At 33.9% G+C, this 21,878-nt stretch overlaps 1 protein-coding gene across 1 annotated transcript; it reads left to right on the top strand.

Annotated features, from left to right (window-relative positions):
* Window positions 1–10,743: 10,743 nt before the first annotated feature.
* On the top strand, window positions 10,744–20,912 carry LOC110091950 (ribokinase). The gene is made up of 4 exons (XM_020816265.2): window positions 10,744–11,420; window positions 15,977–16,162; window positions 19,641–19,836; window positions 20,523–20,912. The coding sequence occupies exons 1-4, from the start codon at window positions 10,794–10,796 to the stop codon at window positions 20,639–20,641; spliced, it is 1,128 nt and encodes a 375-aa protein (XP_020671924.1). The 5' UTR covers window positions 10,744–10,793; the 3' UTR covers window positions 20,642–20,912.
* The last annotated feature ends 966 nt before the right edge of the window (window positions 20,913–21,878 follow it).

The raw sequence follows: 21,878 nt of genomic DNA, 5'->3' as shown, positions 1-21,878 counted from the left end.
TAGTCTTTCAAAGATTCTCCTTCATTTTGACGAATTCCAGAGAGATGTGATGAATCTTTAATAATTCTTCTATTAACAACAAACTATTCGACAAAGAGTTTTGCAAGATGAACAAAACTATGGATTGTATTTCTAGGGAGAGCATAGAACTAGGTGCGAGCTTGACCCTTTAGGGTTGCAGGAAAAACTTGACAAAGAAACGCATCAGAAGCTCGTTGTATGTGCATAACTGTTCGACAATGATCAATGTGTTCATAGGGATCAGATGACCCATCGTATGCATCAATGTGTGATAGCTTGAACCCTATTGGAATAGGGTGTATAAGAATTTCGTATGTTAACGGAGAAGATTCTTGAAAGCTTCGCTGGATATTGAAATGATTTCTATCCCTTATTGGGAATTCTTCTTGGACGAGTCGTCGTAATTCATCTCTTATGACATCGCGAAGAGTATCTAGAGCGGGTTGAAGATTTTGCATATGATGGGCTCTAGGTGGAGGATGTGTTGAACTAGCAGCATCATCTATTTCTGGATTATATTGCGGAGGAGGAGCATGAGTTTGATGAACATTTTCAAATTGCTGATCCATATCATATTGTTGGCGATGATGGAGAGGAGGTTCATCATTTTGAGACGGCATCCTTTGCTGGCCTACCTCCTCCAATATTTCGAGGATCCTTGTCTGCTAATCATCCATCATACGTATTCAATTTTCCAAGGAAGAAGGCCCTTCCCTCTGATAATTACGACGTCCATGATTGCCAGATGGGAATCTAGTTCGATGCGTATTAGAGTGAGAGAATCTATTGCTGGTATTACTTCGATCAGCCATTGAAGAAATATTGGAAAAGCGTTCCCACAAACGGCGCCAAACTGTTGCGGCTGGAATATACGTGGCAGTAGAGTAAAAAATATAACGTCTTAGCAATATACGTATATCCAACACACCAATAGATAATTAAGGGAGAAGCACCAGAAACTTTTTTACGTGGAAAACCCAAAAAGGGAAAAACCACGGGGCCTGGCTCAGATGAGAAATTTTCACTATATCTGGATTGGTTACAACGTTTGATTCACCCCTTTACTTGAAGATGTCAGAATTACAACAAGTTAGTAACAGACAAAAATCTGGTGATGATTGATAAACCGACCAAAATAAGGCAGTAGTTGGGATAAGCTTCAGCTACGGTTAGAAGAGAACTCAGGCGGTGATCGGCAGGAAAACCGGCGATGGTCGGTAGGAACCCTGGCAGTGGTCGGCAGGAAAACCGGCGGTGGTCGGCAGGAACCCCGGCAATGGTCGGCAGGAAAAACGGCGGTGGTCGGCAGGAAGCCCGGCAATGGTTGGCAGGAAAACTGGTGGTGGTCGGCGGGAACCCTGGTGGTGGTCGGCAGGAACCTCGGCGGTGGTCGGCAAGAACTCCGGCGATGGTCGGTGGCAAGAGAGCTCCCAAATTCCTCCCTTCTCTTCTTCTCCTTTCTCTTCACTTGAGACCTCTTGTAAAAAATGAGGGCTCTATTTATAGTTTTTCTGGAGTGACATGGCTTGTAAATAGGTGTGAGATCAAGGGCGAATCGGAAGTGGTTTGAATGGAAGGTCGATATTGAATCTCTTGATCATAGGCCATTTGTTGGACATTTGAAGGCCTTGATGATGTTGGAATTTGGTGATCTTAGGCTCGTTGGATTCGTCTCGTCGAGACGTTCGATTCGAGTATAAGCTCGTGAAAATCGGAGACCGTTTGGTAACTCAAATTGTGGTTCGGATCTCCCAACAGCGCTTTGGGTCTTTGATTCAGACACATTTGGGATCGGATTGGGTTGAGTTTGGTGTCGTTGGGTTCGTATTTCCGAGACGCTCAGTTTGACTATAAGCTCAAATGCTCTTGAATTTAATTTTGGAAGCTTACAACTCAATTTTGCATCGAGATTCGAGCCTGATCAAGATGATTTTTTGATGATATATCAGTTATATATTGAATTATATGCTTAATTGGTTGAAATCTATGATTTTGAGGAGTTTTGGGATGGAAGGAGAAAGTTTGTTCTAGTGCTAAATGCACATTTTAGTGCCAAGGGCACAATATAGTGTTATATGCATATTTTGTTCTCAGAAATTCTACGAATTATATCTATTAGAAGACATAAGAGTCAGAATTTTTTGAATTCTATATATTGGAAGGCATAAGAGTCAGAATTCTACCTGATATGGATGAAAAAAAGAGCCAAGGGCACAATATAGTGTTATATGCATATTTTGTTCTCAGAATTCTACGAATTATATCTATTAGAAGACATAAGAGTCAGAATTTTTTGAATTCTATATATTGGAAGGCATAAGAGTCAGAATTCTACCTGATATAAAGTGGGTGTTTATTTATTTTTCCAACACTTGTATTTAAATTCCTGATATTATAATCATGTAGATACCTGTATTTTTTGTTATGTAGTTCAGTCTGTAATCATACATTGTAGTTATATGTTCATTTTGATGATGAAATGAAAAAAGAGAATTTTATGGATGAGTTATTTTTAGTATAATTGATGTTACTGGTAGCTCTGTGTTTATTAATGCTTTAAAGTTAAAAATTAGATAAAAATTTTGAATAATTTCTAAAATGTTGATTCTTGAATTTGTCTTTTGCAAACCAATGCGATAGGACCTATCTAGTCTATGGATCTTATCGGGTTGGGTTGTGACAAGGCTTTTTTGTATAACAACATTAATTTTGGAAATTGATCATAAAATATAGCTATGGGAAAGGGTCTGAAAGTCAAGTGGGGGTATTTTTGAGTGTTTTTAGGCATTCATTCTAATTTATTTTAATGTGTATATATGTTTAGTTGAGCGTTCTATGTGATTATGGTTCCACCAGACTTAGATATGATAGACGTGTAGAGTGCCAGCTAGGCAACACCCGTACATAGTATTATTCCTACAGTTAATTCTGATATTATTTAACAGTTTAATTGTCTAGTAGCCCAGCTGATGGGTGAGGCACATAGTAGAGTTTATGTTGTTCAATATGATGATATAGATTACCATTTATAAATGTTTTTTAGATTAAAACCTATAAGGCTAGGAGAGCTATTGAGCCCAGAACAGTAGATGACTAGTTGAAAAGGTTTTATAAGACTTTTGATGGTATGTAGTGTCCTCCTAAGAGGAATGTATCATTGAAAGTTTTTCTATTAAATGGAGAGGCTGAGTACTGATGGATGGGCTAATAGAAGGAGAAGTTTTAAGGAAGAAAATAATGAATTCTCTAATTAGTTGTGAGGAATTTTTTGATATATTTCGAGCCTGGTTCATACAACCTTCTATACATCAGTATATGCAAAAGACTTTATTGAAATTAGTTCAGGCAAACATGATTGTTATGAAGTATGAGATAGATTTTACTACTTTAGCCAAACATATTATGCAATTAGTCAGCACTCCTAAGGAGAAGTACTAAGGATTTCTTATAGGTTTGCAGGACAGTATGAGTCATCCATTAGTCCCATTTTACATCTCTATTTCTTTGAGTTGGTAGAGCGAGCTTATTTGATTGAAAATAATATGATAGTTACCCAGCTGTGATAATTTACTAGTAAAAAGCAATTTGATAGTGAGACTTATGGTAGTAGATTTTATCGGAAGACGAGTAGGTTTAGCCCTAGAGAGTTTAGGAGAGGTGGGCCATCTGTATCCGTTCCTAACAATGTTGGTGTAGCAAATTCTGGTTTTGTTACGGGATCACCAGCATACTGTAGTCATAGCAAATGACATTTTATTCTGTGCTATAGGATGATAGGATAGTATTTTTTGTGCGGTTGGGCACAGGATAGTTTAGAGTCCACATACATGACTCGACTGATGATTTGAGCCGAAGTATGAGAGGTCAATCATATTTATGGGGAGACCAAGGATAGTTTCAATCTGCATATTTTCTAAGGGTTCATCAGGAAGAGATGGTGGTTCTGGTTTTAGTTCAGTAATAGGTTATATAGTTGGAAGACCATCCTCAAGGTAGAGAGAGCCCAGTCGTTATGTTGCTCCAACTTTGATTCAAGCATGTGTATAAAGTTTGACTCAATAGGAGGATTGAGATGACCCAAATATTTTTATAATTGTATCTTATATTTTTTATTATCCTTGTCATATTTTGTTTAATTTTGGAGTTAATCATTTATTTATCTTTTAGCATTAATTCAATTTACTGCACTTACCTTCAGTATTATTATCTTTTTTCTTTGTTTATTACTTTACAAATTAGAGAGGGTTTTGTAGCTAGTAGAATATGCTTTTGTGAATTAGAAACAATTGATAAGAAGTGGAGGTCTAGTATGATTTTATTACCTATTTTTGAGTTTCATATTATTTTGGTTATGGACTGGTTGAGTCGGTAAGAAGCTCAGATTGATTATTTAAAGAAGCAAGTCATATTATTTTTGGTCAGTGATAGGCATTTATTTTAGGAAATTAGGTGAGTTCTGTCTTTCTTGATCACTGTTATGAAAATGGATAATCTATTGGAAGAAATAGTGTATGGTATTTCTGGCATCGGCCAGGGACAACATTATAGGTTATAGATTTATCTCTAATGTTTTGATAATGTAAGAGTTTTTGGATATCTTTTCAAAGGAGTTAGTCACTTTGCCTTCTATTGATTTATTTTTTGGGTACAACTTCGAAATCTAAGGCTTCATATAGGATGGAACCTACATAGTTTTAAAAGTTAAAATTAGTATAGCTTCAAGAGCTATTAGACAGAGGATTTGCTCAACCTAGTATGTCTCTGTGGCGAGCACATATTCTATTTGTCAATAAGAATGATGGTATAATGCATATATATGCATTTATTATAAAGAACTAAATAAAGTCACTATTAATAAGTATCATTTCCCAATTATTGAAGATTTAATTGATTAGCTTATTGGATCTTCTGTGTTTTTTTAAGATCGATCTATGACTTGGTTATTATTAGGTTAAGGAGACATATGTGATGAAAAATGCTTTTAGCACTTGGAATAGACACTATGAGTTCTTAGTCATACTTTTTTGGGTGACTAATGCAACAACAATTTTCTTGGATTTGATGAATAGGGTATTCCGAGAGTATCGAATTAGTTTGTGATTGCCTTTATAGATGATGTTTTGGTTTATTTTATATATGAAGAAAATCATCCAATACATCTGAAGATCATTCGGAAGACTCTGAGGTGGCATTAGTTGTATGTTAAATTCTCTAAGTGAGTTTTGGCCAGAAGTATTTCTTTTCTAGGATATATGGTGAGTAGTGCAAGTATTTTTACATATCCTTAGAAGATTTAGGTTGCTAGTTGGTTGAGGTTTACTATTGTATCTTATGTATGCAATTTCTTAGACATGGCTGGTTATTACAAAAAAAAACTATGAAATGATTCTCCTAGGTTTCTACACCTTTGACGAGAGTCAACAACTTTCATTTGGACATCTGAGTGTGAGGCTAACTTTCAAAAGATAAAGGATTTTTTTTTACTTCTACTCTAATTCTGATACTTCCATCTTGTACAAAAAATTTTTAGGTATTCACTAATGCATCATTAAATAGATTGGGATATATTTTGATGCTATTCGTAATGAGAAAGTTATAGCTTATACTTTTAGGCAGTTGAAATCGTATTAAAGGAACTATTTAACACATGATTTAGAACTTATTAATGTCATCTTTATTTTAAAGATCAAGAGACGCTATTTATATGACGTCAGATGTGAGATATCCTTACTGATCATCATATACTGGAGTATATATTCACTCAGATGGATCTAAATCTGAGAAAAATGAGATACCTTGAGTTAATCTAGATCATTTAAGTTATTGACTTAACTTTGAATTTAGAAACTATACATTGACTTATATTGACAAATAAATTAAAAATGAATAAGTAAATTTAAGGATTAGATACAAGTAGCTTAAATCAGAAAAATTATAGTTAAACTTAAAAATGACTAGACAATTAATTAAATCCTTACATTAATTCAAAATAATTTGATAGAAAAGAAAAAAATATTGATATTCAAAATTGTTAAGTATGCACTTCACAAAATAAGAAGGAAAGAAAAATATAAAAAAAGCAAAATAAAATAGTTCAAAATGAAAAGATAAGTACATTAAAAACCTAGTATCAGTTATAGCTTGATTTCAATTGCATCCTACTATTTAACTAAAAAGGATAAAATCAATAATCTAGAATATGTAATAGTGCACTTATAAATTCTATATTTAAACTATAAGCAACTAATATCTATACTACATTACTCATTCTATATTCATAAGTAATTTTATATTTTTAAAAATAGTAGACAATTTTTTTAAAAAATAAGTAATAACAATAATGACTAATTGGGATAAATATTATGTCTTTTCAAATTTGAATTATATCTTTTTTCATTTCAAATTACTTCTAAATAGTTTTGTAGAATCATATATTTAAGTGATTTTAAATTATCAATTTTTACTTTAGCTACTAAGGGACTAATGAGTAAATGTAAATGTTATCATATCGATCAATGTTGAAGCTTCGATTTCAATGTGGCAGCGCTGACCTTCTTTGTTTATTAAATAGATTTTCTTATATTTCATAAATTATTACATCTCATGTGTGAAACTAAATTGGCATAGAAAATGATATGATTGATATAATATAAATATGATATTATAAAATAGGTTGGTTACTTGAAAATTGATTCAAGTTGGTTGGAGCAAGATACTTTGTACAAGAGAGTGGGTTGATGGGCTTTCTTTTAAATTACGGGTTATGGTGTAATCCCGATATAAGATACAAGATAGGGAGTTATAAGGGGACAAGATATGCCAACAGACAGGAGTGACGACTCTTACAAGATAGCCATCTAACGCTTGATAATAATACAAGATATAATAAAATACCATATAACTAGATGAATGTAATACCTTTTTTTTTTGTTATTCATAATTATATCCATATTTACATGCATTTATATAAAGGCATATGAATTGATTGATAAGAAAAACTTATGTAGAACTGATTGAATTTATATTGGAATTGATATAATATGACACATCATGTGATTGGGACATTGATAGACATACTTATATAGCATATTAATATAACATATTGATATGACATACTGATACAAGTCATACAAGTCATAGTGATTGATAGAAATAGATAATAGAACCATCAACATGAATATAATTGATAGAAAATTGAGGCTTGTTTTATTGTACATCACATATTATTGATTGGTAAACTTTTTACTAATTTTCTTATAGGTTGATGGACTTCTTTTGCTTATTGAGATACTCTAATTTTACTAATCATATTAGTTTCTACTTATCATTGATATTGATTGCATAGATTAATTATTATTTATGTTAATAGTATAATAATTTATATTTATTTGGATTGGAAATATTTACATATTGATTCTTTCATCTTATATTGAATGTAGTGGTAGGTTTTGGTTGCTTATTGAGCTTTTTAAGCTCATTATATGATTTTGATTTCAGGTCTCGGAAAGGGTCAAGATCCCATAGAGTGGGGTTGATCAGTATTTTCAAGTTTTATTTTGTTATGTATTTTCTTTTATTATTTTACAGTCAAGAGATGAAAGATAAATTAATGTATTAAATGAGCTCCTCGATATTATAAATAGTATTTTGAAAGAATGAATATAGAATTATGTTTTGATGCATATGATTTGTAGTGAATTTTGCTAGAATTATTAAATTAATGGATAATTAGTAGCTTTGGTAATAATTAAAAAGATAAAAAATATACAATTCTTCTAATTTAAATACTAAGGCATTATACATTACAAGATACTTTTCATGATGATAACAAACACTGATTGAATCACTACCACCATAATCACTAGTGTTGAAAATCTTGACTTCTTTGACATTGTTGGCCCAAACACCCCTCCCATAAAGTGTTAGTGATATTGATGCAATTTTTACACTCATTAAAGATAATAAAAAAATTTCATCGACCAACCCCACTTTGACACCTTCAAGTAATCAAGATTGATTGAGGGTTTGATAAGAGTGGCAATAAAAAGAAAAAAATGTTGAATCTTTAAGGTTCTCTACTAGAGATTGTTTAAAATATTTTATTTAAAAACATTTGTGGTGCATCTACTTCTTCTTGCTATAAACAACAATGTAAGTTGCCCTATTGCTCCGAAAGGTCATTCATCTATGATGAAGTTTTGGACAAGTCAAATCAACATTCATGTATCCATCACTATTTCTATTCCCAGCTTTGAATTCCTTTCCTTAAAGTCTCTTTTGTAGGATTAAAAGTAACTACATGAGACTTTATATCTTGATTGATATAAATATCTTAGTTAATGCTATCTTCTAACATTTGATCAACCAAATGAAGCTAGTCTAATAAAAATTTTAAGCATTATGGCTGAGTCTTATTAGGTTTACTTGTGAACAGAGTGAGATTATGAAAGTGTTGGTCACCTTGGAGGTTAATCTAATGGATGATAAGTGTATTGACAAATGTTGTTTTGCAATGGACACCTTTACCCTATAACACAATATTTGTCCAATAGCTTCACATCAGTTTCTAAATTGTGGTATTCTCTTTTCATATTATCTTCAAATTTCTTGCATCTGATGTTATAGTAATGGTTTGGGAAGACGTGGCTACTTTAATGTGATATTTCCTCATCGTAGTTCATGTTTATGTTGACTATCAAAATAAAACCAAGAAACAAAATATGAAAAACCTCCAAATGAAGCTCATGACCATGAAAGTCTCAACTGACCTAAGAGGAGGATTCAAATTCTCCTCCATACTAGTGTTGCATGAAAAGTTAAATACCTTTCTAGCTTAATAAAACTTGCTTAAACCTAACACTAATAACTTTAATTGTTATCATCCAAGATAATTGATATCTATCTCATTGTCTATTGTCATAAGCTCTGTGTTAAACTATGTAATTGGCCAACCTAAAATAAGAAGAGAAATCATTCTACTAAAATCCAAGTGATAACCTAGGAGGCTAGGAGGAAGTGAATAAGCTATTTATTGTTGGATTCATTTAGAAGGTCACATACATAGAGCAGATCTTAAATATGGTCATTAGAAAATGGATATTGTGTGTATACTTCAAAAAGGTTATTGATGTATGCCCAAATGAATCATATAAATTTTTTTAACTTCAACAACCGAGAGATTCCATGGTTAGTCACTCATGTTTAAGTTTTCCAAAAGTATTCTCATGGTACATTGAGATTAAATTGGGCGATGAACATAATATCAAGTTCATCACCAGTAAATGTATTTTTGGATACACAATGATGATGTTTAGGTTGAAGAGTACATGAGTCAGTGAATTATATGAAAATAATATTTTATGATATAATATATGGTAGAACTCAAAAGTGTACATTGATGATATTTCAGTAAAAAGAAAAATATTATCCTTATTAATTTATTAGAATCTTTTTCATCACGCAAAAGAAAATTAGATTGAAGCTAAACCCAATGAAATGCACGTTTGGTGCCAAGTTTGTGCAATGACTACCCTATTGTGATCTTTCTAAACCCTGAAAAATGAAGAATAATCCTTCAATCTCAAGTATTTTACTACACAATTAGCTAATAGAGTGCCTTACATTTCAGAAGGGTTGAAGAAGTCAAATACCTTCTAGTGGGTTGGCCAAGTGTGAGGTAACCTTTGTTAAATTAAAGACCATCCATCCACTATATCCCCTAACCGATGAAGCTCTTTACTTGTATCATGGAGTACATGATACTAAAGTTAAGTCATTATTGGTGTGGAAAAAAAAGGTTGAAAGTTGCAATTGGTGTACTATGTCAAACATGCCCTTAACAACAAGCTAGAAAAAGATACCCTTCAATAAATAAGCATATGCATGTTTACTTGTATTTGACTGACATATATGGATATGCTTCCAAGCTAATTCAATCAAAGTCATCACCAACCGACCAATTTGATATGCCTTGCAAAAGTCAAAGTTCTTTATAGGATTGATAAAATGATCAATTTAGCTCAGCAAGTACGATCTCAAGTACCTTTCTTCGATCAATTATCAAAGCATAAGGCCTAACATACTTCATTATTTAGTTTTTCTTAGAGGAATGTGAACCTTATATTAGCTTAGTGTCACTTATTGATTCAAATTATCAAAGTGGCTATTTGAATAGATAGATTTTAAATATATATGTATTTTAAGGTCTTAGACTAACAAAATTTTAGAACACTTTAAACTATTAATAAAATGTTTGCTTAATTCATTTATTTTCTCTTAATGGTTGATTAGTTCACAATGCTTTGATATAATGACATATTATTAAGAAGTGTTAATTATTTCATTTGCAAGCATTTTTAATTAATAAATTTATAAAAAATTGTTATATTCTAAATAAAAAAACATCTAGATTTCTATCAAATTTGTCGGCATTTAATGATATTTTAAAAAATAAATCTTTATTTTTTATAATATTAAAATTATTAACATATCATAGTACTCTAAATTAGATATATAATATTTGATAATTGTGAACAAAAAATTCCTTAAGTTGAGAAAAACTATAATATTTAAAAATAAAAAAATTAATATTGTTTGATGAGATAAAATATATATGATATTACTCTCATTTTAATTAAATAATCTTAAAATATATATCCCAAATAAATTATTATGTTATTTTATTAGAGAAATATTGAACTTATCACATATCGATCAAATTATGTCCGTATCGAGGGCTTCACACAGAAGAGGAAATTCGAAAGCGTTGAAGGATGAGAGCGTTTTCCCAACTCCAAAATGGTCACTTCTGCACTTCCAGTCTCCTCTCATTCTGCTTTAGCGCCGATCCCAACCACGGATCCAATGTACCCTGTCGCCTCACTTTTGCCTCTGCTGCTACCCCCGCCGCCACCTTGTCGTCTTCCGCCGTCTCCGCAGACATCAACAAGCCGCTCGTTGTCGTCGGCTCAGCAAACGCCGACATATACGTTGAGATCGATCGCCTTCCCAAACAAGGCGAGACCGTAGCTGCCCGCGACGGCCAGACCCTCGCTGGCGGGAAGGGTGCGAACCAGGCATGCTGCAGCGGTCGCCTTGCGCACCCGACCTACTTTGTTGGCCAGATTGGCGACGATGCCCATGGACGACTCATTGAGGACGCGCTCCGCCTTGGTGGCGTTCGGCTTGACCGCCTTGCACGCGTCGTCGCGGCCCCTACTGGCTTTGCTGTAGTCATGCTGGAACCCGATGGCCAGAACTCTATTATCATCATCGGAGGCGCAAACATGCGGGGGTGGCCGGAGAAGGTACGTCGGGAGGATCTGAAGATAGTGGCCACTGCAGGTGTGGTGCTGCTTCAGCGGGAGATCCCGGATCGAATCAACATCCAATTTGCCGAGGTAAGTGTTTCTGTGTTATTCTAAGGAAAAAATATTCCTTTTTTTTTCTCTTGGGGCTCAATCTTATTTTAAATGGAATTTTCTAAGATGAATGGGTTGATGGAAATCACTGTTGTATGTTATATATAGCACTCCTTCGATTAGGAATTTCATGCGGCTGATAGGTGTTTCTCTTGGCCGTGATTCTAATTTGTAAAACTAAAAATTTACAGTCTTATTAAAAATTGATACCCGAATCAGTGTTTGCAGATACTTTGTTCTTGTAATGGAGCCTATTGGAATTTTGACAAGCCACATTTTCCAAATTTGTAGAAGTGCACGTGGACCTAGAACACGTGGCTTTGGTAGAATTTATGGCTTCTTACTTGTATTGTACACTTTAGAGGGATAAGATATTCAAAGAATAAAGTTTCTTCAAACTCCATAATGTGAACTTGAAAATGATTTGAGTTGAATTGTTTGCATAATCTCAGGATATTTTATGGTGATTGAAATGCAGATGGGTGGAAACTAGATCATAGCGGTGACACCCCAAATCTAATTTGAAAGAATTATTCTTTTATTTTTTTAATATACAACAATCAAAGCTACCTAATTTTTTTATCATTATGAATGTCAATGAAAATAAAATTATCAATTAAAACATCAATATATACATATGTATTCATTTTCTAAAAAAAATCATGTACGCAACTCAAGTTCTATATAATTATATCGCAATTACTCTATTCTGAGTACAAAATAATAGCTAAAATAACAAGGACCTAAACTTGAAGGATCCTGACTAATCTCACACCTCTGCTCCCCTACCATGACCTGACCTGACCTAAAATCATTTAACCATATATAATGAGTTCAAGAGCCCAACAAATAATCAAATCAAACAACTAACTCAGAGCACAATAAAGAAGTAGTATACATGTCGTTAGTAAATTCATTACAATAGCAATCTTATGATCATGAATCGATGTAGAAACATTAAAATGTACGTGAAAATGCGCAATAGTAATAATGTATGTAGCCAATAAAACAGTACAGTACGGAAGACACTAAACTAGTATAGGTGTTGAATCTATAAAACAGTCATCGTATCAGTATTATCAATTAGTAATGCAATCATATAAAGCAGTAAAACCAAAACATCAGTAAAGTTCGGCGAAATTATATCAATGAAGTAAAACCCTATAATGATGTACACATGTTATCCATTTTTTCTATATTAGTATCTTATTCATATGCTTAGTATCAATACTGTGAATCAATAATAATAACAGTATCAGTGAATCTTTAGTAGGATCAACAACAGTTCAATAATGCTATTAGTGTGTGTATTGGTAACAATATCATTATAGTGTCATCAGTAAAACTGGTGGCAATAACAGTAAAGCAATGCAATAATAAAAAATTTCGTACAGTGACAATAAATCATTAAATAGTACAATAAAGCAGTAAGATCATACAATAACAGTAACAACGAATCAATAAAATGTATTTCAATAGTCACACTAAACAAGTAAGAAGTTATGGCTTAGGCGATATTTTTTCAATAAGCAGTAGTAATCCGTATCAGTATCCCGTTGGCTCAGTAAACATAGTCGACACTCTTTGTCCGTCAGCACAATAATAAAGTATTTTAACTCCCAATCAGTATCACATGAATCAATAAAGAATAACATCAAACCACGGTATTCAAAGGAAAGCTCGTTGGTCCACTGTCCTAGACATATCAGTTAGTCTCTAGCCAACGTCAGTGAAACTAATTTTTATTTGTCCTCACACATATTATTATCACAGTACTATAACAATAATAACGATCAACTATTACTCAACCACATACCCATATTTATTTCCAATGCTTGTATTAACAGTGTGCTTACAGTAAAAATATCAGCTATTCAATTAGTAAAAACAATACAAAATACAATATCTTTCGTTTTACCCTGTGAAATTCAATAAATGCTACAGTCAACATGTCTAGGATAATAAGTATGATAAAATATAAAAAGTTGTGCCATAAAAGTTCAATAATTCCGAAGAAAATATAATATATTCTATTATGGAGAGAATCAAATAGGTAAAATCAAAATATTTGAAAGCAAAGATATGATTAGATTCACCTATAGTGATCTGAGCAATTTCCGGCTTTCCTGGCACATATGCATGTAGTTCTAAAAGGAGGCTTAAGAAGGTTTTTGTATATACTGAATTTGGATCTCTGATTTAACTTCTAATTTGTTTAAGATCAAGATTAACCTTATCCCAGTTCTTTGGGCTTAGTTTTTTAATCACTCTTCCATTCATGACTTTTAAGTTATAAAGTTTCTTCCAACTTTCTACCTTGATTGTGAAATCATTCAATATTGGTTTTAAGTAATCAAAGAAAATGCCAAAAAAATTTACATATGCTAGCTTCACCCAGTATCAGTTGAAATTATCTTTGTTGTGCTAAAGGAGTTACAAAATGGATTCAAAAATTTCTTAACTCTTGATAGGCTACAATACAACAACAACAACAACATCATCAAGCCTTTGTCCCACTACATGGGGTCGGCTACATGAATCCTTTTGCCCAATATGTCCTGTTAAAAGTCAAATTCTCATTTAAATCTAATAAAGAAAGATCATTTCTAATATTTTCTAACCAAGTCTTTTTAGGTCCACCTCTACCATTCTTAACATAAGTCAAATCTAATACCTCAACTTTCCTAACCGGGTCATCGGAAGGTCTCCGTTTAATGTGACCAAATCATCTAAGACGACTCTCTCTAATCTTATCTTCCACTGGAGTTACTCGAACCTTTTCACGTATATGCTCATTTTGTATCCTATCTCTAAGGGTAAAACCGCTCATCCACCTAAGCCTCCTCATCTCTGCAACACTTAGTATTATGCTTCTCTTTTAATGACCAACATTCGACACCATAAAACATTGTAGGTCTCACCACTATCTTATAGAATTTTCCCTTAAGTTTGAGGGGTACTTTTCTATCGCACAACAAGCCTGATGCATTCCTCCACTTCAACCATCTAACTTGAATTATGCTGATAATATCCCCATTTATTTTACCATTATTCTGAACAATAGATCTAAGATATCTAAAACATGTACAAGAGTTAATGACTTGATCGCCCAAAGTCACAATCCCCTCACTAGGTCTATTGCTATTAAAATTACACTCCATATACTCAATTTTAGATCTACTCAAGCGAAAATCTTTAGACTCTAAGGTTGACCTCCTTAATTCAAGTTTACCTGCAACTCACTCTCTAGTCTTGTTAATAAGAAGAATATCATCAGCAAAAAACATACACCAAGTTACATCCTCTTGCAAATGTCTAGTGAGAACATCCATGACTAAAGCAAAAAGATATGGGCTTAAGGCTAATGTTAATATCATCTTAATAGGATACAATAGAGAAAAATAATTCATATAATCGACTCCACGTATTGGGATAAAAGCTTGTTGTTGTTGATGTTATTATTGTTGTTAATGTATTCAATTTTTTGATGAAGAATAATCTTGACCTTGAGAATTAAAGAGAGAGAGAGAGAGAGAGAAGCTAGTTCTTATAGAATTTCTTAGAGAATTGGTTAATAAAAAAAACGACTGAACCCCTTTAGAGTGAGTCTACCAAGTTAAGAGAACATAATTTAAAGAAAGAGAGGTTTGATGCAAAATCTCATTTCAAAATTTATGATAGAGAGAGAGAGAGAGAGAGAGAGAGAGAGAGAGAGATCTTATAGAATTTCTTAGATAATTGGTTTATAAAAAACCGACTGAACCCCTTTGACTAGATAGAGTGAGTCATACCAAGTTAAGGAACATAATTTAAAGAAATAGAGGTTTGATGCAAAATCTCATTTCAAAATTTATGATCTCACATGCTTACACCTAACCTCCAACCCCTATATAGGCAGAAACTATGGTTGACATAGCTAACAATTTAGTGCAAAATGTAGAAAATAGTAGATTGATCCCTGTAGCTAATCATGTAGCAGGCAAGACCAACTTGTCAATCAGAGGCAACTCCGAACGAGCAATCGGTTATTGCTGACGAGTTGCTCGAGTTGGTTTTCTCGGCGAATACCCATGGTGCGTTCTTCTTGTCTGTTAGTGGGTACTCTTTGCTAGTACACTCAATAGGTTGACGAATACTTTAGGCAAGTACTCCTAGCAAGTTAGCAACTTTACAAGTATTTTAGTTGAGTTCAATAACTTAGTACTGAGGTCCAAGTTAAGGTTAGCTTTTATAGTCTTATACGACTTGTTGGTTTCAAGGCTCCAGGCTACTCTAAGTAGGCGAGTTTCAAGCTAAGAGTGATTCAATTCACATTGTGACTAACATGATTTTTACAAATATGAGTGTAAGGTTAGCAAACTGTTCCCATTTTGGTGAATTTTCATTTACATCTCTCGATATAACTTCGTTTGTAAGTGATTTATTCATAAAATTTATTTTCTAGTATGCCCATGCTATCCATATTTCCATGCTGTCTTTACCAGCATTTTTTTCCTACATATTCTGATGCTATTTTGGAAATTTATTCATATTAGGCTGCCAAAAATGCCGGTGTTCCAGTAATTCTAGACGCAGGAGGGGTGGAAGGTCCAATTCCAGATGAACTCCTAAAAGCTGTTGACATTTTGAGCCCTAATGAATCAGAGTTGGAACGTTTGACTGGAATGCCAACTGAGACCTTCGATGAAATTACTTTAGCTGTAATGAAATGCCATGAAATGGTGAGAGGGCAAACCAAAAATTGCTAGTCTCCAATAGTTGCATATGTTCATAAGAACTCTTGCAACCTTTTTCTTCTTGGTATGCATTATCTAAGTAGCATTTGAACAGATCAGTCAAGCTGCAAATAAATCCATGAAATGATGGGAGGGAAAACTAAAAATTGAACTTACCTCCAATAGTTGCATTTGTTGATAAGGAATTGAAGCACTGATTTTTTTCTTACTATGCCGTTATATATGTAGCATTTAACATAAATGCCATGAAATGGTGCTTTTTTTTTTTACTTTCGAAGATGAGCTGATTTGTTGAACATTTTGAAGCTTTCCGCATGACTTTTTGTTTTTGGATGCCTTTCAATTTTATGAGTTTACAGCGTGTTTGACAAAATTCATCATACTGACATTTTATGTTTATTCATAAACATTGTCGCAAATTGTTAGATATTTTGAGGACATCATTGTGCAAGCAGAGGAACAAAATGGAGAAAATATACATAGAAAACATTTAGTGCTAATTATAAGTTACATTCATTTTATGTTATTGCTAGAATAAGCTCTTAATGCATTTTTTTAAGAAAAGGATTAGCATTGCTGATATAATTACATTAGAGAAGGCTCAGTATGAAGAAAATCTGCAGATAAAAGTATACCATTTGAATCTTGGCTGGTCAGGGTGTTTGCACGGACTCTATATGAATCCTTGATAAAGGTATTTAGTATTTTACTTGATACCTTAATCTTTTTGGAAAGCTTCAGTTTGAGACATTTATTTTGTATACTATTTGCTTCTAACTGACATCTGTAGCAGGACATGATTGAGCATGTATCAGTGCCACATGAAAGTAGTATAATTTACCAAATAATAAATTGAAAAGGAAATAATTAATACAACAACATCAAACCTTTATCCCACTACGTGAGGTCGGCTACATAAATCCTTTTTCTCCATTGTGTCCTGTTAAGAGCCAAATTCTCATTTAAATCTAATAAAGAAATGTCATTTCTAATATTTTCTATCCAAATCTTTTTAGGTGTTCCTCTACCTTTTTTAATATTGGCCAAATCTAATACATCTACTCTCCTAACTGTGTCATCGGAAGGCCACCGTTTTATGTGACCAAACCATCTAAGGCAACTCTTTCCAATCTTATCTGCCACTGGAGCTACTCCAACCTTTTCACGGATATGTTCGTTTCTTATCGTGTCTCTAAGAGTAAAGCCACTCATCCACCTGAGCATCCACATCTCTGCAACACTTAACTTAATATTATGTTTCTCTTTTAATGGCCAACATTCTGCACCATAAGTCATTGTCGGTCTCACACCATCTCATAAAATTTTCCCTTAAGTTTGAGTGGTACTTTTCTATCACACAACAAGCCTGATGCATTCCTCCACTTCAACTATCCAACTTGAATTCTACTAATAATATCCCATTTATTTCACCAGCACTCTGAACAATAGATCCAAGATGTTTATAATGTGTACTCTTATTAATGACTTAATCACTCAAAGTCACAAACCTCCAACTAGATCTATTACTACTAAAATTGCACTACATGTATTCGATTTTACATCTACTCAAACGAAAACCTTTAGACCTTAAGGTTGACCTCCATAATTCAAGTCGACGGCTAGGTCTCAAGTCCTGGATGAAAAATGTGGAGAGTTGCGCTAGGTAGTCGACAACCAGTATAAAACTTGTCGAATAATCATGACAAAAAAGAAATAATTAATAATCCAAAATATTTTAGTCAAAATATACATCACATAATGTGCTTTATAAGGAATCTATCTCGCCCTCCTTTTGCAGTGGCAACATCAGTCAATGTTTATTTTCAAGAGTATTTTTTACTTGCATAAATTTTATGATGCCAGCACCACCATCAATTTATCACGAACAACAAAGAAAGAGGTTCATAAATTTTGTTGAATATGGAAATAATTATTATTTTAGTAGCAAAAAGAAAGTATCAAGGGCTTATTTAGTTTGCTGAAAAAAGAATACAGAGTAAAAGGAATGCAATGTATCTAATATGTTTTAAAGTTGTTGGATGATTGTAAATAAATGCAAGTATTTTTTTTTTTTTTTTGCTTGAAGTAAAATGAGGATGCATTGTTGAAATCCTCAAGGAGTGCAGTAAAACAGTAAACACAAAAACAATAAATTATTCTGTGCGGACACCAGACTTTTTGGAAGCGACTCAGAACACGCCACCTCACCCGGCACACAGCAAAAAAATGACGTGACACATTCTGATTCTCCTCTGGACGACATCCGTATCCGCATAAAATAATCTATCCACAGAAACGAGAAAAACAGAGGAGATAATTTTTCCTTGACCAAATTTTTTTTTTAACTTTAGCTACATGTTGTTATTAGTAGATAACTTTCAAATTCCAAATGCTGCAGAAGCCTTTCCGTGGTATTGAGAAAATAGGTTGTCGTCATCTTTCGGTAGGGATGCAGAGAGCAGACATCAGTGTCAGATAGAAGAGAGAGTGGAGCAGGTCTGGACTTGCTTTATGATGTCGCCAGAGTCAGATATAGTGTTGCATGTAGCACTACCTTTATCAAGTATAAAACCCAACAATAGTGGTGGCTGGTGGCTGACGGTGGCAGTGGTGTCATACGGCTGCAGGCAAAAGTGACCAGTGGGTGGCTGTGGAGGACAGGTACGGCAGTGGTAAGTAACAGTGAAGGTGGGCAGTGGCTAGCAGGGGTGGCCGGTGACCACTGTGGACGACTGGTGGCCTAGTGGCGGGGACGGGCGACGATGGGTGACAACCAAGGCAACAATGAAAAATAAGTTACAGTGTATTTGATACTTGGCCAAATCTAACAATTTTCAAATATACTGAAATTAAAATAGATGTTGATTTCAAATACTTCAAAATTTTACTCTGCATTTCTTTTACTTAAAACGGAACACCAATACTTTCAAACCAAACACTAATATTTTTAAAACCCCTATATATTTTGAATATTTTACACCTATTTTACTTCAAACCAAACAACCCCTAAGTGATTTTGTAAAACTTACCAGTGATTGTCTTTATGTTGTGATGCGAATAGTTTTGTGGAGAGAACATGAGCACTTGTTTGAAGCACAATGCTTATATGCTTTCTGTTGCTTTTTCCCCCGAAATTACTTTCTATTGATGCCAATCCAATAACCACATTAGTTGCCGTTGATGTAACTCATACTTTCCAAGGATTGAAACTGTTGTTGGTTCATTAGCTCCAGAAACTCCTATACCATATGTGAAAACAATTTCATTAGCCATTATTTTATCATGTAAAGTATCAATATTGCAATAGATTTCCGAACTTTTTTTTCTTTTGGGAAAAAAATAAGAAGTTAATTCTTACATTATATACTCGGTGCCAGCATGATCATACTTTCTTGTTTTTATTGTTCATACAAAGAACATAATAATACTCAAACTGCTGCCTCATCTATAAGCTTGGTTTCAGGGTGTGAAGAAAATCCTCTTAAAACTTGGGTCCAAAGGATCAGCTCTATTTGTAGAAGGGGAAAAAGCATTACGACAAGCTGCCATCCCAGCTTCTGAAGTCGTCGACACAACCGGTGCTGGTGATACCTTCACTGCTGCTTTTGCAGTGGCTCTTGTTGAGGGCTTGAGCTTGAAGGGCTGCTTGGAATTTGCTGGTGAGCTCAGATTTCAATCTAAAGGTGTATTCATTCCTTTATATTACAATCTTATTAGAAATAAATCTGGTCAAGATATTGTTAGGCCAGTTCACCCTGAACTGGCCCTGCCGGCCCAAGGGCCAGCTCAGATGTATTACAGGAGGCGGAAGCAGTCCGGCTCCCATTGCCTTGTTCGCCCACTTGGAGGGCCCTACTAGTCCACTTAAGTTCAAATTGAAAAGGAGGGGGCGGTTTGAGCTTAAGAGGGAAATTAGATTAGGAAAATTTTTGTATTATAGAGCATGAGATGTTTAGGGAGGGATTATGTTTTGATTTGTTCTCAATTAGAGTTTATTGGCTGCTTGGACTCTAGACTCTCTTATCTAGAGATTAGGGAGAGACGATCCTCCTCTCGAATTGAGGATCAATTGCATCTTGCTTTGAGTTTTGCTTTGCTTTGATTCCACTATTGCAATCTATCGTTTCTAGACTGATTCGTCCAGTTTTTCTTGCTTTTCTCGCTATTTTGGACCAATTATTGCTAGGATTGTTTGCGAACTCAAGTATTTCCTTTTGAATTACTTGCAAATTCAAGTATTTCCTATCAGATATATATAATAAAATAGTATAATATTGAGATATTTATATGTGATCAGGAGAATAAATATCATTGAAATTGACACTTAGCGTTCATCTTTCTGCAGCTGCAGCTGCTTCACTTTGTGTTGAAGTGAAGGGAGCCATTGCAAGCATGCCTGAGAGGACGGCTGTTTTAGAGCGACTTCAATCTGTTGATGCAAAAGGCCTTCATGCAAGCTATTGATAATGGAGGAAGAGGAACTGTTCTTATATTGAGAATAAAACTCTGAGGTGCTGTTGGGATTGTGCATAAAAACAACTGTAAGTTTATTCCAATTAAATAATTTCAAAACTCAGTCTCATTTAGATTTCATTTGAGACGGCTTTCTTATTGCTTTTTAGAAAGCCATCACAAATGAAGACTTAGCCATATTTTTTCTAAGTTTATGCCTGAAAATTAACAGATATTCTAATAAGAGGGAGTGGTGGAATAAAGTGAATTCCTCAAGATTAAATTTGTTTTTCATTCTTATTTCATTCACTTTAAAACTTTCAACATCCTTTAGCCAAAGCTCATGTGATTAACCCGAATTTTCTCGAGCTAAGTCTAATGTCACTCAGCCAGCTTGGGGTATCAATTTATTGAACTCACCATAGCCACTTCAATCGAAATATTTGTTTGCAAGGCGACCATGAAAGCTGCAAGAAATCAGGTGCAACTTGTTTGAGATATTTAGACTTCGTTTGGGATAATTTTCTTTCTACTTTCTAAAACAGTTTTATGATATAAAAATTTCAAGTTCAAGAAATTTTGGTACTAAAAAGTTGTTTTAAAAAAATCATAAGAAAGCTATCCCAAATGGAGAGATTATTATGTGCGAGTCTGGACACAGAGAACTGTTCGGTTTTGTGACTGTATACAACAGTGTTTTTACTGTTCACAGTCACAAAACTGAACGGTTCTCTGTGTCCAAACTCCGCATATAATAATCTCTCCAAATGAAGCCTCAATCTTAGGAGAAATTATTACGAGCGGAGTCCATACATAGAGTTACATTCAGACATGTGAGTGTACATACTAGTTTACACTGAATACAAAAGTACATTGAGTATACTCACAGTCTGGATGTATAATTACGTCCAGACTTCGCACGTAATAATTTCTTCTATCTTAGAATAAACTTAAACCAAGCCATCAAAGCCATTTAGCTCAGCTACTCTCCGCTGCTTGGCGAAAATTGAGTTCAGGCTCCATCATTATCAGAAAAAAAATAAAATAAAAGCTTTCAAAAAAAGGATGATCATAAAAAGAAACTCGCAAGACACAGATCGCAGAACAAACCCACCCAACTCCACCTCAACCAAAATACTTGAAAAGAAGGATGGCTTCAGGAAGGTCACTGGCAGCATTCAATAAGCAAAGGTAACAGAGGATAAATCCTCAATGCAGGGGTGCTGTGAATCTAATGCAAAAAAAGTAT

Source organism: Dendrobium catenatum, unplaced genomic scaffold (assembly GCF_001605985.2).
Source record: "Dendrobium catenatum unplaced genomic scaffold, ASM160598v2 fragScaff_scaffold_8, whole genome shotgun sequence".
NCBI classification, from domain to species: Eukaryota; Viridiplantae; Streptophyta; class Magnoliopsida; order Asparagales; family Orchidaceae; genus Dendrobium; species Dendrobium catenatum.
This window is presented reverse-complemented; position numbering and strand designations above follow the sequence as displayed.